This window comes from Chelonia mydas, chromosome 7, assembly GCF_015237465.2.
Source record: "Chelonia mydas isolate rCheMyd1 chromosome 7, rCheMyd1.pri.v2, whole genome shotgun sequence".
Lineage (NCBI taxonomy): Eukaryota > Metazoa > Chordata > Testudines > Cheloniidae > Chelonia > Chelonia mydas.
In genome coordinates, this window is record NC_057853.1 from 48,625,637 (window position 1) to 48,641,720 (window position 16,084).

The 16,084-nt window shown below is 58.1% G+C and overlaps 1 protein-coding gene across 6 annotated transcripts in view; it reads left to right on the forward strand.

The window, feature by feature from the left end:
* MST1R (macrophage stimulating 1 receptor) overlaps window positions 1-16,084 on the forward strand; it is a 74,837-nt gene that overhangs the window by 52,473 nt on the left and 6,280 nt on the right. For all 6 annotated transcript variants that reach the window (XM_007052683.4, XM_043551380.1, XM_037904486.2 and 3 more), the window contains 10 exons: window positions 1,833-2,011; window positions 2,892-3,069; window positions 3,733-3,878; window positions 4,762-4,917; window positions 6,219-6,312; window positions 6,997-7,224; window positions 7,934-8,080; window positions 9,329-9,485; window positions 9,921-10,013; window positions 10,474-10,692. In XM_007052683.4, coding sequence (XP_007052745.2) covers window positions 1,833-2,011; window positions 2,892-3,069; window positions 3,733-3,878; window positions 4,762-4,917; window positions 6,219-6,312; window positions 6,997-7,224; window positions 7,934-8,080; window positions 9,329-9,485; window positions 9,921-10,013; window positions 10,474-10,692 — 1,597 coding nt within the window. The remainder of the gene's footprint in view (window positions 1-1,832; window positions 2,012-2,891; window positions 3,070-3,732; window positions 3,879-4,761; window positions 4,918-6,218; window positions 6,313-6,996; window positions 7,225-7,933; window positions 8,081-9,328; window positions 9,486-9,920; window positions 10,014-10,473; window positions 10,693-16,084) is intronic.

Consider the following 16,084-nt stretch of genomic DNA (forward strand, 5'->3'; position numbering starts at 1 on the left):
TACACATCGGGATGATTTGTCCCTATAACCTCAATAAGGATTCTTTAAAATACAGCCAGCTCTCCTGGACTCCTTTCCCCCTCATGTCATTCTCCCAAGGGATCCTGCATGTCAGTTCCCTGAAGGAGTCAAAGTCTGCTTTTCTGAAGTCCAGGGTCCATATTCTGCTGCTCTCCTTTATTCCCTGTGTCAGGATCCTGAACTCGACCATCTCATGGTCACTGCCTCCCAGGTTCCCATCCACTTTTGCTTCCCCTACTAATTCTTCCCGTTTTGTGAGCAGCAGGTCAAGAAGAGCTCTGCCCCTAGTTGGTTCCTCCAGCACTTGCACCAGGAAATTGACCCCTACACTTTCCAAAAACTTCCTGGATTGTCTGTGCACCGCTGTATTGCTCTCCCAGCAGATATCAGGGTGATTGAAGTCTCCCATAGGAACCAGAGCCTGCGATCTAGTAACTTCCGTTAGTTGCCGGAAGAAAGCCTCATCCCCCTGGTCTGGTGGTCTATAGCAGACTTCCACCACGACATCACCCTTGTTGCTCACACTTCTAAACTTCTAAGCTTAATCCAGAGACTCTCAGTTTTTTCTGCAGTTTCATACCGGAGCTCTGAGCAGCCATACTGCTCTCTTACGTACAATGCAACTCCCCCCTCCCCCCCCTTTTCTGCCCTGCCTGTCCTTCCTGAACAGTTTATATCCATCCATGACAGTACTCCAGTCATGTGAGTTATCCCACCAAGTCTCGGTTATTCCAATCACATCATAATTGCTTGACTGTGCCAGGACTCCCAGTTCTCCCTGCTTGTTTCCCAGGCTTCTTGCATTTGTGTATAGGCACTTGAGATAACTTGCTGATCGTCCCTCTTTCTCCGTATGAGGCAGGAGCCCTCCCCTCTCGCACGCTTCTGCTCGTGCTTCCTCCCGGTATCCCACTTCCCCACTTACCTCAGGGCTTTGGTCTCCTTCCCCCGGTGAACCTAGTTTAAAGCCCTCCTCACTTGGCCGGAATCCGTGCAGCACTCGCAGACATCTCCTCCTCATGCCCAGCTGCTAAGTTGCATTAGAAGAAGTTATAAACCTCAGTACTGGAAGAGGTTGTTTTCCCAACATTGCCCTTCCACAGGACTGCTGCCTGCCAGGGAGCTGCCATGGGCCCCCTCAGGGCGTCCTGCTGGTGGAGAGCTGACGTGAGTTTCCTTGGGGCGTCCAGCTGGGCAGAGAGCTGTCATGGGTCCCCTTGGGTTGTGCTGCCGGTCGGGGAGCTGTCACAGGCCCCCTCAGGGTGGCCTGCAGGACAGGGAGCTGTTAGAGGCCCCCTAGGGACAGCCCACTGCATGGGGGCCTTCACAAGTCCCCTCGGTGCTGGGGAGCTCTTCAGCTTGAGCTGTTGCAGCTCCTGCCTGGGGCTCTGGAGGCTGGTGGTTCGGTCCCTGGGGTGTGAGCCACGCTGGGTCCATCACGTCAGCACTGGCTGCAGTGGCCGCAGGGACATCACTTGGGTTTGGACAAGGGGGAGGGTGGGCACGGCACTCAGTGCCATCCACTGCTGCCCCCCGCCCCCATGAGGGAGTCATGCCCTGTCAGTGCGCTGGGGTCCCCTCAGCCTGCCATTGGATGTGCCTCCTGCCATGGCCCAGGGCTCACCAAGAGGCTTTGTCACAGGGCCAGCCTCTGGCCTGCACCCTCTCTTCCCCACCTGGGCTGCCCACCTGCTGCCCGTGGGCTGGGTGGGAGAGCCCTGTGCTGCTGTTGGGGGTCCAAGGGCGAAGAGCCGGGATGTCGGGGGGACTGGGGTGGGCCGGGGATGTGACACTGCCTTGTTTCCCCTCAGTTCTACCCCCGAAGCGCCCCCTTGCATGGCCGCACCCGGGTGACGCTCTGCGGGATGGGCTTCCAGTCGCGCCCGCACTTCGCCACCGCCGTTGGGTCCCCCGTGGCCGGCAGCACCTACTGGGTGACGGTGGGGCAGAGGACCTGCACCGTGCTGCCTGAGAAGAGCCTGGACAGGAGGTAGGGGGCGGCGGAGGGGCTCCGGGTCTGCTGTTGGGACTGCCACTGACCTGAGGATAGAGGTGTCTCCTGCTGGCTTGCCTGGGGGTGGGGCCTTCCTTCCTGGCCAGCAGCAGCTCAGAAAATGGGTGGGGAGGGGGAAGAGGCACCTTCCCTATTCAGCATGCGGGGTGCTTGGCCCCCCTACCTCCCCCAGTTTAGGTAGCAGGGAGAAGGCAGAATGGGGTGGTTCTTGGGTCAGCTGCCTCTCCCCCTTGCCCGCCACCCCCGGTGGGCCTCTCTCTGTAGTATGGCCCGGCCCCTGCTCTGTCTGCATTTGACCACAGCATCTCCCCAGGTGAGGCCCCTCCACGTACTGGTGCCAGAAGCTGGCAGCTTTCTTGAGTGGAAATGGGCTGGCAGTGCAGGCTGGGCTCAGCTCCTCCAGGCACGCAGCCACTGGCCTTTCCCTACGGCCCGAGTCACCAGTGCTGCCACCCCAGCGAGTTCTGCCCCATGCCATGCAGCCACTGCCCCAAGCAACTGGGCCTTTTAGCAGGGGGCTGGAGTAGTATGGGCAGGAGGCCCTGTGGGTTGGGAGTGAGGGGCACCAGCTGGTTTGCCATCAGACCTAGAGCATGGGCAGCTGGTGGCACCCACTGGGGTTTGTACGAGAGGTGTTCACCGATTGCCAGGGTGGTTTTGGTGACAGAGTCCAGTGACTTTCCCTCTCGGAGCCGCGGCTCCCCAGCTGGTGCCCCTGCTCTGCAGGTGGGGATAGGAGACGAGAGGTGTGCGGAAGGAGAAGCAGAGGCACCTGGGCCCTGCTGTTGTCCTCTCTGGCTGGGGTGGGGGGTTGGTCCTGCCCCCGTGTCTCAGTGCTCCCTGCTGTGTCCCGCAGGCCCCCTGTGCTGCCCCGCACCAAGGCCGCTGTGGACGTGCTGGTATGCGAGCTGGAGCTGAACAGCACCCAGGCGGTGGCAGTGCCCGTCACGGTTCAGCTCACCATCGAGGAGCAGACGAGGGACCCGCCCTTCTATGTCAGTGGCTCCTCATCCCTCAGTGGCTTCGTCTTCGTGGTACGTCCTTTCCCCTGCCTGCCACCCAGCTGCAGGGACAGCCCCAGAGGAGAGCTGCCCCCAGCAGCCGGAGCCAGGGGTCAGCAATGGAGCCTGTCTGGGAAAGCTGCCCGTCAGTTCCAGCTGGGACCCTGGGGACGGCAGCCCCCGGAGCAGGGTTGGCAGAGTGCCCCGCTTGCTCTCCAGCCAGTGGCTCATTCTTATCATGTGTCGGGCCCGGCCCCTCTGTAAGCAGGGCCAGGTGCCCAGCTGGGACCCCCCCCCCCCCCCAGTGTACACAGCACACCCCTGGGCACTGGGGGGGGCATCAGTGGTGCCAGGCATCGCAGCATCTCATCACCACCCCTCCCTCACTGGAGGCCGGGCTGAGCCTCCGGCCAGCTTCCTCCCTGATGGGGCTCCTACGGCAGCCGCTGGGCAGCCCCAGCATGTGCAATGGAGACAGCTCTGCTGCGGCAGCCATGGGCTGCCCTGCCCTGGCATCCCGTTTTGTGTCAGAGGCGCAGGGCCCTCCCCAGGAGCTCGCCCTCTCCCTGGGCCGTGCTTTGTGTCCGGCAGGGAGGCGTCTGGCTGGCGGGCAGCATGCTGGAGAGGTTCTCCTCTGGGGATGCCCTGCCCCCCACTTCCCTTGGTAAAGGCCCCGTGCCCTCTGTGGCTCCACAGGTGCCGAACATCACTGCCATCCACCCTGCATATGGCCCGCTGGCCGGCGGGACCCAGCTCTCCATCCGGGGCCGAAACCTGACCGTGGGCAGCAGCTGGAGAGTGACGCTCGCTGGGGTGGAGTGCCCTGTGGCGGGGCAGCAGAGGTACAGCAAGCATGGAGCTCTCAGTGCTGCGTTGGCTTGGGGGCTGGGCTTGGGCCATTGGCTCTAGATCAGCGGAGCTAAAGCCTTCGTGTTCGACAGCCAGACGGTGGGTGGCCCAGCTGGGAAGGGTTAGGTCAGAATGGCCTGGGGGCTACTTTGCCCGAATTGGACTCTCAGCTGGTGTTGCTCTGGTCGGCATGGGTCAGCATGGCCAGGTGTGGCTGAATGGGCTGGGTTGGCGTGGCCGAATGTGGCCGGGCCAGCGCCGTCAGGTCGGCATATCCGGGTGTGGCTGGCTTGGTGTGGCTGGGTCGGCATGACTGGATGCAGCTGGATCGGTGTGGCTGGGTCATTGTCACCGGGTGTGGCTGGGTCGCTCTGGCTGGGGGTGGCTGGGTCGCTCTGGCTGAGCCAGCGTGTCTGGGCGTGGCTGGGTTGGCGTGGCCGGGTGTGGAGTGGCCGGGTCAGTGTGGCTGAGCAGCTGGGTTAGTGTGGCCGGGTGCTGCCAGCTCCGTATGGGTGTGTGTGCTCCACGGAGGTCATGTTTATACATAAACACCCATGTGGGGTCCTTTGGATGGTGTCTGGTGCCACGGACCCTCTGCAGAGTGTTAGAGCCCACATCTGTCTGCAGTGCCTGGGGTTCATCTGGGGGGCAGAGCCCTCGGGGGGAGCTCCTGCCCCAGGACTGCCAAGGCCTGTTGGGGCACGGATGGGGCCGGGCGCGCTCCCAGCCATGGGATGGCCAGTGTGGGGGTGTTGGCTGTGCTGGTCCAGGCGGGTCACTTCAGGGAGTGGGGTTGGGCCAGGGTGGGTTGCGGAGCAGCATGCAGCCCAGCCAGGGGTCTGTTTGTCTCCATGTTGTGCTGTCCTCTGTCCCCAGCCCCACTGAGATCCACTGCATCAGCCCTGCAGCCAGCAACCTGCACTCTGTCCCCGTGGACGTGTGGATAGATGGGCAGCAGTTCCCTGCCCCGGAGCCATTCCAGTACCGCCCAGACCCCGTCCTCCATGACATCTCCCCCACCTGCGCCTATGAGTGAGTCCCCTGGCCCCTGGAGCCCCCGCTTCCCTGGTCACAGTCCCCCACTCCATCCCTCCGGTCACAGCTACTCCAACCCCCTGGTCACAGCCCCCATCCTCCTCTCCCTCCAACCCCCCTTCTCCCGATCACAGCCATTCCAACTCCACAGGTCACATCATCCCCACTCCAACCCTTCCCAATCACAGCCCCACTCCAACCCCTCCGGATCACAGCCCTCCACCTCTAACCCCCCAGGTCACAGTCCCCCTGTAACGATGCGGTCTCTGGCGGGACACAACTGAGTATCAGTTCAGGACAAATTGCTTAGAGCAGGGCAGTTATAGCCCAAAGCTGGAGTTACTTTACTATTAAGGCACGCCAAACCAGCCAAACAGAGAGGACTTCTGTCACCCAGAAGCATAGCACAAGTTTGAAATACAGACAGTATAGAGTCAATACTTATAACTTTAAATACAAAAATGATACATGCATACAGATAGCATAATCGTAACCAGCAAATCATAACCTTTTCATAGACACCTCACTCAACAACCTTGTACAATATTTGCTGCAAATATATAACAGTGGTTGCAACAATGATCTATATGGTCACAGTTCATGTCAATAACGTCACCCTCCCCCGCCAACCCTTCTCTCCAACCTCCCCGGATCACAGCCTCCCTCCCCCACCCCCAGCTTGCATGGCCTCCTCCCTGCAGGGAACGGTGAAGAGCCTAGCACTCTGTGCCCAGCAGCCTGGCCCATTTCACCAGGCTGGGGGCCCCCTTCTGAGAGCCAAGGCATCTCCCCTCCAGGCTGGGGATGGGGCAGCCTCAGCCTCCTCCTGCAAGCCCATGACATGTGGGAGTTCACAGCATGGGGGGTTAGGAACAGGGGGCACAGCTCCCCTTGTGGGCACCAGAGGCTCCAGGCAGCGTGTCTAGCCAGTGTACCCCAGTTGGGATTCCCCCGGCCCCTGGGTCCCCAGCGCATCCCGTATGGGGTTCCCCCGGCCTATGGGTGCCCAGCACATCCCGTACGGGGTTCCGCCAGCCCCATGGTCCCCAGTGTGCCCAACACTGGAGGTTGGCTCGGCCCTGGGGTCCCCAGCGCATCCCGTCCAGGGCTCTGCTGGCCCTGGGGTCCCCAGCGCATCCCGTCCAGGGCTCTGCTGGCCCCGGGGTCCCCAGCATGCCCCAGCCAGGGGCTCCCCCCAGCTGGTAGGCCCCCAGTGTGCCTTGGCCGGGTCTCCCCCGGCCCCAGGCTCAGGGCTGTGCTTCACGCTCCGTGTGGCAGTGACCTATGACCTTCTGTAGGGGTTCGGCCCTCACCATCCACGGCACCAGCCTGGACTCCGTGTATTACCCCAGAATACAGTTTGTGGATGCCAGTGTGGCGACGGAGGCCAAGGTGAGTGTGAGGGGTGGGGCAGGGCCGGCATCATGGGCCAGGGCCGGCTGAGGCTGGGGAATCACGGTCAGGGAGCTGGGCATGATGTGCTGAAGGGGGAGAGAAAAACGGACTTGAAATGCTGGTCGGGCCTGGTGCAGGCAGGCGCTGTAGGAGATTCCACCCAGTCTGCCAGTGCCCCCCAGTCCCACCCCACAAGCCCTGCTAGCCCAGCCTTGGGCTCCTCCCCAGCTCTGCTGGTGCCCCTCAATCCTGACCCGCAGCCCCTGCTAGCCCAGCCCTGGGCTTTGCTCAGTGCCGGCCCGCAGGCCCTGCTGTCCCACTCTTGGGCCCAGGCTGTGCCAGTCACAGGGGGTTGTGCATTCACCAGGAGGCGACTGAGAGCTCACACACTCATGTCACTGGTGGCTCTGGTCTCCAGTTGTCCAAGTGGGCGCGTTAACTTGGTGCGGCAGCCCCGGGCTCCCTGCAGACGTAGTGTGCATGTAGCGGGGTTGAGGGGATGGCGAGAGGCCTGGGCTGGGTCCGTAGCGTGCAGCCGGCAGAGCGAAGGGCGGCGCGGGCCTGGGCCTGACGTGGTGCTTGGGAGCCAGTTCCGGGCCATGTCCGAGGAGCACCGGGTCCCCTCGCTGCTGTGAACTCTGCTCCCGGGCACGCTCCTTCCAACACGCCCTGTCCCCTCAGGTGTGCATGGGGCCACGCTCCCCCGAGCAGCTGGTGTGCCAGAGCCCAGCCTACCCCTTCGCTAACAGGGTGGAGAGTGCCCAGGGCAACCTGACCGTGCTGCTAGATGGCTCCCCCGGACGCAGGGCCTTCCGCGTGCGTTACTACCCCCCGCCCCAGATCCTGCCCTTCGAGCACGACGACCACACTTACCACCTCAAGTCTGGTGACCACGAGATTGAGATCCATGTACGGAGGGGGCTGGGAGAGGCGGGGAACCCAGGCAGGGGTGGGACTGAGGGAGCCAGGCCAGCCCTGCATTGGTGGGCTGGGGGCCAGAACAATGCCAGAGAGAACTGGGAGGCAGAGAGATGAGGGCCCAGGGCATGGGATGATGGCTGGTGGGGATGGGATAGGGGAGGGCCCAGGGCATGGGATGATGGCTGGTGGGGATGGGATAGGGGAGGGCCCAGGTCATGGAGGGATGGCCAGTGCGGGAGGGCCTGGGGCCGGGCAATGGCTGGTGCAGGAGGGCCTGGGGCCATGGTCAGTGGGCTGAGGACCTGCAGGGGGATGAATGCCTGGCCCTGAAGGACAGGGACACTGGTTAGGGCGAGAGCCCAGGAATGGTAGCCCAGGGAAGAGGCTTGGCAGCTGGAACTGAGGTTGGGATGGTGGGATGCCCTCGGGAGGGGTGGGCCTGGGGGTTCCTGGGGAAGGCGGGGGGGCTCAGGCGGTGTGGTTCCCGGGGGAGGCAGGTCAGCTCAGGCCGGGAAGGCAACCTGGGGGCTGGGGGGCGGCTCAGGTGGGGGGAGGGGTTCCAGGGAGAGGCCGGGGAGTTCCCAGGGGAGGTGGGGCAGCTCAGGCCAGGGGGATCCTGGCGGAGGTGGGGCGGTTCAGGATGGGGAGTTCTCTAGCTAGGGTCAGGGGATCCCCGTGACGGTGGCTGTGTGCACAGCAAATCGGGCTGGATGCGTTGGTGGACTGCATGAGAATCACCGTGACAGTGGCGGGTCGGGACTGCCACCACAGTGTGCTGAAGAACGAGGTGACCTGCTGGATCCCCAGGAACCTGAGCCTCCCCCTGGACGGAGCCCCTGTGCAGGTAGAGCCGAGCTTGGGGGAGGGCAGCGCCCGCCCTAAGCTGGGCTCCCAGTGGCTTTGCCCCCCTTCCCCCTGCTGGTGCAGAGCCCAGGGAGATCCAGCCTGGCTCTGGGCTGTGGCAGCACTGCCTAGACTGGCCCTCTGCCCTGGAGGCTCTGGCCTGCAGCCTGCCACCCCCTCTCCCTGCCCTTCTCCTTTGGACAGTGCTCAGGGCTGAACATGCCCTGAGTGCAGCTGCCTGGGGAAGGCTTCCCCGGTCTCTGGAGGGCACCAGGCCTGTGGAGACCGGCTGCCCCTCTGCCAGCCAGCTGCTGGGCTTCACTCCTGGTTCTGCTGCCTGGCACGCAGTGAGGAGAGCACGGGAAGCAGCGTCCAGCCCAGCATGCAGCTACAGGTTGTGCCAGCTGCTTGTTGTCTGCCCTGGGTGCAAAGGGGTGGCCGGGGGGTCCCCGCTGGAGCCGTTATTCCTGCCAGCTGAGCACATGTGGTGACCCTGTCAGTCTCTTTCCCCTGGCGTCTCTGCGCCATGGCATGTGCTGGGGTGGCATCTCTGATGCCCATGTCCTGCCCTACCTGCCCCACCCAGTGCTCACTGCCAAGATGAGTAAGTGCCAGGCTTTGCAGGGGTGCTGCTGGGCAGGGCCGGGAGGGGGCAGAGCGCAGGGGCTGGGGTACCTGACATGCATGCTCGGAGCAGCCCCGTAACAGAGGGGTGTAGCTCCATGGGCCCAGGGATGGGAAATGTCCTCTGGTCCATCAGGCGACGGTGCCTGCCCTGCCAGGGGAGCGTGGGTTGGGGCTGGTCATGTGGCACATGAGCTGCCTGCTCCTGGGCCCTCTGTTGTCCCACCAGCCCTGGGCGCTGCATCCCTTGGTACCCAGGAGACCTGTGTGGAGAGGAGCTCCCTTCATGCCAGCCCCAGCCCTCTGGAGAACCTGGGCAGGAGCGCCAGTGCTTCAGGGAGGCAGAGTGGCATGGTGCATAGAGTACTGGGCTGGGACTCAGGAGACCTGGGCAAGTCTTGGCCATGCCCTGTGCCTCGTTTTCCCCATCTGCAAAACAGGGCTAACGGCACTGACCTTGGCAGAGCACACTGAGATTGCTGGGTGAAAGTACTAGATAAGAGCTGAGGTGGTGGTCAGCGCAGGGGGGTACGGGCAAGTCCCCCCAATCCTGCAGGTGGCTCAGGGATCCATTCTCTGCCTGCTGGCTGCCGGGACACTGACTGCCTGCCCTCTTCTTCCCCAGATCTGTGTGAATGGTGCCTGTCAGGACCTGGGCTGGGTGGTGGCCACCATCTCCCCGGACCCCCTGACTGGCATCCTCTTGGGCACCATCACCACCTTCATGTTTGGCTGCCTCCTGGCATTCCTGGTGCTGAAATGCAGACGCAGGAGGAAGATGGGTAATTCCCCTCCCTCACACAGGGCATCGCAGTCCTGAGCCTGCCATGGCCCCATTCCCACAGGCACTGACCTTTGTGTCACATGCCCTCTGCTCTGGCAACGTCCACTCCTGTTCTGGGCCCCCAGCTGGGTGGCATATGCCTTTCCTGGGTGAATGGGTCTGTGCCCCACGACCATGGAGGAGGTGTCTTCTGGCATTATGGGCAATGTGCCCATCACCCTGCTATCTAGGAACCAAGAAACTGCCCCCCGCCCCACATTGTTACTGATTCTGTGCCAGTCCTTAGGGTGCTGGTGCCGAGTGGGCCTGGGCCTCCCGTCCTCTCAGTGTGGCAGGGGTCTGAGTGATGCTGGTGCCCAGCAGACGTGGGCCAGGCCATGAGGTCAGCATTGGCTCTTGAGGCTCTGAACGGCTTTCTTTTCCATGCCTGCAGGGACCGAGAATTTGGAGATGCTGGTGAATCCCGATGGGAATACCCCCAGATTTGCCCTGCTACCCTCCTCCATGGACTACCGGGATGTGCAGGGTAAGGAACTGGCATGCCGGGGGGCACTGCTCACTGTGCCTGCAGCCTGTGGGGCCAGGGTTGAGTCACCGTCCTTGCAGCAGACCCCCTCAACCCTGGCCGGGAAAGGCCGGCCCAGCTTAGGGCAGCCCTGTCCGTGTTAGAGCTGCCCCAGCACATCAGTCTGCTCCCTTCTGTTCCTCCCCAGTGGGCGGGTCTTGGCCATGGCTATGTGCAGCTCCTGCCCGCTGGCCCTTGCCGGCCGTGGGACCCCCGCCCATAAGCTCCCAGCTCTGCAATGCCTGGGGGCCCTCGCGGGGCTGGTGGGCATTGATTGGAAGACCCTGGGGATGTTCCGAGGGGCAGTTCATCCCTCTCCCCCAGTGGGGAGCAGGTGGCAGGGCACACAGGCTGATCTGGCAGAGAAGAAGGGTTTTGCCAGGGTCTCACTGTGACTTTCCTCTCTCTGTCCGGTCCCTAGCGGTGCTTCCCCCAGCCGCCACTCCCAGAGGTGGCTTTGCCAGCAGGCGCTTCCGAGATGCCTCCTACATGGGCGGTAGTGACGGCTCTGCCATGCCGCTCGTGAGGATACCATCCTGCTGCATCGAAAACCTCCGTCCCGAGCTGCTGGAGGAGGTGAAGGATGTCCTGATCCCAGAGGAGCGGCTGCTAACACACCGGGACCGGATCATTGGCAAAGGTGAGTGTTGGGCTGGGCCCACCTGGCACCCGAAGCGTGGTACAGTGAGCTCTGTAGTATGCAAGGTCTTGGAAAAAATTTTGAAGGAGAAAGTAGTTAAGGACATTGAAGTAAATGGTAAATGGGACAAAATACAACATGGTTTTACAAAAGGTAGATCATGCCAAACCAACCTGATCTCCTTCTTTGAGAAAGTAACAGATTTTTTTAGACAAAGGAAACGCAGTGGATCTAATTTACCTAGATTTCAGTAAGGCGTTTGATACCGTGCCACCTGGGGAATTATTAGTTAAATTGGAAAAGATGGGGATCAATATGAACATTGAAAGGTGGATAAGGAATTGGTTAAAGGGGAGACTACAACGGGTCCTACTGAAAGGTGAACTGTCAGGCTGGAGGGAGGTTACTAGTGGAGTTCCTCAAGGATTGGTTTTGGGACCAATCTTATTTAATCTTTTTATTACTGACTTCGGCACAAAAAGTGGGAGTGTGCTAATAAAGTTTGCGGATGATACAAAGCTGGGAGGTATTGCCAATTTAGAGAAGGACCAGGATATCATACAGGAGGATCTGGATGACCTTGTAAACTGGAGTAATAGTAATAGGATGAAATTTAATAGTGAGAAGTGTAAGGTCATGCATTTAGGGATTAATAACAAGAATTTTAGTTATAAGCTGGGGACGCATCAATTAGAAGTAACGGAGGAGGAGAAGGACCTTGGAGTATTGGTTGATCATAGGATGACTATGAGCCGCCAATGTGATAGGGCCGTGAAAAAAGCTAATGCGGTCTTGGGATGCATCAGGAGAGGTATTTCCAGTAGGGATAAGGAGGTTTTAGTACCATTTATACAAGGCACTGGTGAGACCTCATCTGGAATACTGTGTGCAGTTTTGGTCTCCCTTGTTTAAAAAGGATGAATTCAAACTGGAACAGGTACAGAGAAGGGCTTCTAGGATGATCTGAGGAATGGAAAACTTGTCTTATGAAAGGTTTCAGAGTAACAGCCGTGTTAGTCTATATTCGCAAAAAGAAAAGGAGTACTTGTTGCACCTTAGAGACTAACCAAATTATTTGAGCATAAGCTTTCGTGAGCTACAGCTCACTTCATCGGATGCATACTGTGGAAAGTGTAGAAGATCTTTTATACACACAAAGCATGAAAAAATACCTCCCCCCACCCCACTCTCCTGCTGGCAATAGCTTATCTAAAGTGATCACTCTCCTTACAATGTGTATGATAATCAAGTTGGACCATTTCCAGCACAAATCCAGGTTTTCTCACCCACCCCCCGCCCCCCACAAACCCACTCTCCTGCTGGTAATAGCTTATCTAAAGTGACCACTCTCCTTACAATGTGTATGATAATCAAGGTGGGCCATTTCCAGCACAAATCCAGGGTTTAACAAGAACGTCTGAAGTGGGGGGGACGGGGTTAGGAAAAAACAAGGGGAAATAGGTTACCTTGCATAATGACTTAGCCACTCCCAGTCTCTATTCAAGCCTAAGTTAATTGTATCCAATTTGCAAATGAATTCCAATTCAACAGTTTCTCGCTGGAGTCTGGATTTGAAGTTTTTTTGTTGAAGAATTGCAACTTTCATGTCTGTAATCGCGTGACCAGAGAGATTGAAGTGTTCTCCGACTGGTTTATGAATGTTATAATTCTTGACATCTGATTTGTGTCCATTTATTCTTTTACGTAGAGACTGTCCAGTTTGACCAATGTACATGGCAGAGGGGCATTGCTGGCACATGATGGCATATATCACATTGGTGGATGTGCAGGTGAACGAGCCTCTGATAGTGTGGCTGATGTTATTAGGCCCTGTGATGGTGTCCCCTGAATAGATATGTGGGCACAGTTGGCAACAGGCTTTGTTGCAAGGATAGGTTCCTGGGTTCGTCGTTCTGTTGTGTGGTATGTGGTTGCTGGTGAGTGTTTGCTTCCGGTTGGGGGGCTGTCTGTAGGCAAGGACTGGCCTGTCTCCCAGGATTTGTGAGAGTGTTGGGTCATCCTTCAGGATAGGTTGTAGATCCTTAATAATGCGTTGGAGGGGTTTTAGTTGGGGGCTGAAGGTGACGGCTAGTGGCGTTCTGTTATTTTCTTTGTTAGGCCTGTCCTGTAGTAGGTGACTTCTGGGAACTCTTCTGGCTCTATCAATCTGTTTCTTCACTTCCGCAGGTGGGTATTGTAGTTGTAAGAATGCTTGACAGAGATCTTGTAGGTGTTTGTCTCTGTCTGAGGGGTTGGAGCAAATGCGGTTGTATCGCAGAGCTTGGCTGTAGACGATGGATCGTGTGGTGTGGTCAGGGTGAAAGCTGGAGGCATGTAGGTAGGAATAGCGGTCAGTAGGTTTCCGGTATAGGGTGGTGTTTATGTGACCATTGTTTATTAGCACTGTAGTGTCCAGGAAGTGGATCTCTTGTGTGGACTGGACCAGGCTGAGGTTGATGGTGGGATGGAAATTGTTGAAATCATGGTGGAATTCCTCAAGGGCTTCTTTTCCATGGGTCCAGATGATGAAGATGTCATCAATATAGCGCAAGTAGAGTAGGGGCGTTAGGGAACGAGAGCTGAGGAAGCGTTGTTCTAAGTCAGCCATAAAAATGTTGGCATACTGTGGGGCCATGCGGGTACCCATAGCAGTGCCGCTGATCTGAAGGTATACATTGTCCCCAAATGTAAAATAGTTATGGGTAAGGACAAAGTCACAAAGTTCAGCCACCAGGTTAGCCGTGACATTATCGGGGATAGTGTTCTTGACGGCTTGTAGTCCATCTTTGTGTGGAATGTTGGTGTAGAGGGCTTCTACATCCATAGTGGCCAGGATGGTGTTATCAGGAAGATCACCGCTGGATTGTAGTTTCCTCAGGAAGTCAGTGGTGTCTCGAAGGTAGCTGGGAGTGCTGGTAGGGTAGGGCCTGAGGAGGGAGTCTACATAGCCAGACAATCCTGCTGTCAGGGTGCCAATGCCTGAGATGATGGGGTGCCCAGGATTTCCAGGTTTATGGATCTTGGGTAGTAGATATCCCCCCCCCCCCCCCCCCCCCCCGATGTTCTTGTTAAACCCTGGATTTGTGCTGGAAATGGCCCACCTTGATTATCATACACATTGTAAGGAGAGTGGTCACTTTAGATAAGCTATTACCAGCAGGAGAGTGGGTTTGGGGGGCGGGGGTGAGAAAACCTGGATTTGTGCTGGTAATGGCCCAACTTGATTATCATACACATTGTAAGGAGAGTGATCACTTTAGATAAGCTATTGCCAGCAGGAGAGTGGGGTTGGGGGAGGTATTTTTTCATGCTTTGTATGTATAAAAGATCTTCTACACTTTCCACAGTATGCATCCGATGAAATGAGCTGTAGCTCACGAAAGCTTATGCTCAAATAAATTGGTTAGTCTCTAAGGTGCCGCAAGTACTCCTTTTCTTTTTGCCTTATGAAAGGAGACTCAAGGAGCTTGGCTTGTTTAGCCTAACTAAAAGAAGGTTGAGGGGAGATATGATTGCTCTCTATAAATATATCAGAGGGATAAATACCCGAGAGGGAGAGGAATTATTTAAGCTCAGTACCAATGTGGACACAAGAACAAATGGATATAAACTGGCCACCAGGAAGTTTAGATTTGAAATTAGACGAAGGTTTCTAACCATCAGAGGAGTGAAGTTTTGGAATAGACTTCGAAGGGAAGCAGTGGGAGCAAAAGATCTATCTGGCTTCAAGATTAAACTCGATAAGTTTATGGAGGAGATGGTATGATGGGATAACATGATTTTGATAACTAATTGATCTTTAATTATTCATGGTAAATAGGCCTAATGGCCTGTGATGGGATGTTAGATGGGGTGGGATCTGAGTTACCCAGGAAAGAATTTTCTGTAGTATCTGGCTGGTGAATCTTGCCCCTGTGCTCAGGGTTTAGCTGATCACCATATTTGGGGTCGGGAAGGAATTTTTCTCCAGGGCAGATTGGAAGAAGCCCTGGAGGTTTTTCGCCTTCCTCTGTAGCATGGGACACAGGTCACTTGCTGGAGGATTCTCTGCTCCTTGAAGTCTTTAAACCACGATTTGAGGACTTCAATACCTCAGACATAGGTGAGGTTTTTCAGGAGTGGGTGGGTGAGATTCAGTGGCCTGCGTTGTGCAGGAGGTCAGACTAGATGATCATAATGGTCCCTTCCAACCTTAGTATCTATGAATTGCGGCTGTGTCGGGCCTGCGTGGCACCCGCAGCCTGGCACAGTGAGTGCCAAACCATAGCTGAGTCAGGCTGGACCTGTGTGGCATGCACTGACTGGCACAAGGAGTGCTGAGCCGTAGCTGGGTTGGGCTGGGCCCATGTAGCACATGCAGCCTGGCACAGTGAGTGCTGGGCTGGGCCTGCATGGAACATGCAGACCAGCACAGTGAGTGCTGAGCCTTAGCTGGGTCGGGTTGGGCCTGCATGGCACCACCAGCGTGGCACAGTGAGCACTGAGCCATAGATGGCTCTGGCTGGGCCTGCGTGGCACATACAGCCTGGCACAGTGAGCACTGAGCCATAGCTGGGTTGGACTGGGCCTGCCTGGCATTCCCTCTGTGTCGAGGTCCCACCCCAGAGAAGCTCAGTACTAACGAGAGCCCCCATGTGATGCTGATCCAGCACAGATGGCATTCATCCATGGCATGGCATGCGGGGTTGGGCACGGGTGGGGAGTCCGCCGCAGCCTCGCTGCCTGGCCCCTGCTGCTCCCCTGGTCGGAGGGGCCAGTCCCTGCCCAGGGTTTGGGCTGAGCAGCACTGCAGTTTGGCAGCACCAAGCTCAGCCCGTTCCCCTTAGTGCCAGGTGCATGCCTGTTGCCCAGCTAGGTCGCCTCTCTGAACCTGATGAGGTTCCCGGCCCAGCGCAGAACAGCCTTGCAGGGGAGCCTGTTGGGCCGGCCTGGAGGCCCCACAATAGGTCAGGGCTGTATCTGGTGCCTGTCTGGGCCCTGCAGTGCCAAAATGGCCCCGTCCACTTGGCCATATCTAGTGTCCATCTAGGCCCTGCAACACCAACATGACCCCATCCCCTTAGCCGTACCTGTTGTCCGTCCGGGCCCTGTGGCGCCAACATGGTCCCATCCCATTGGCTGTATTTGGTACCCATCTGGGCACTGTGGCACCAATATGGCTCCGTCCCCTTGGCTGTATCTGGTGTCGGTCTGGGCCTTGCAGCACCAACATGGCCATGTCCCCTTGACTGTATCCAGTATCTATGGGTGCCTCTCAGCAGTAACGCGGTCCCAGCCCCCCTGCTGTATCTGGTGCCCATCCGGGCCCTGCAGCATTGACTGTCCTGCAGCCCCTCTGCCATCTTCCAGCCCATCTCCTTGGACTCTAGGTGTTTGCCCTGCCTGCGGCATG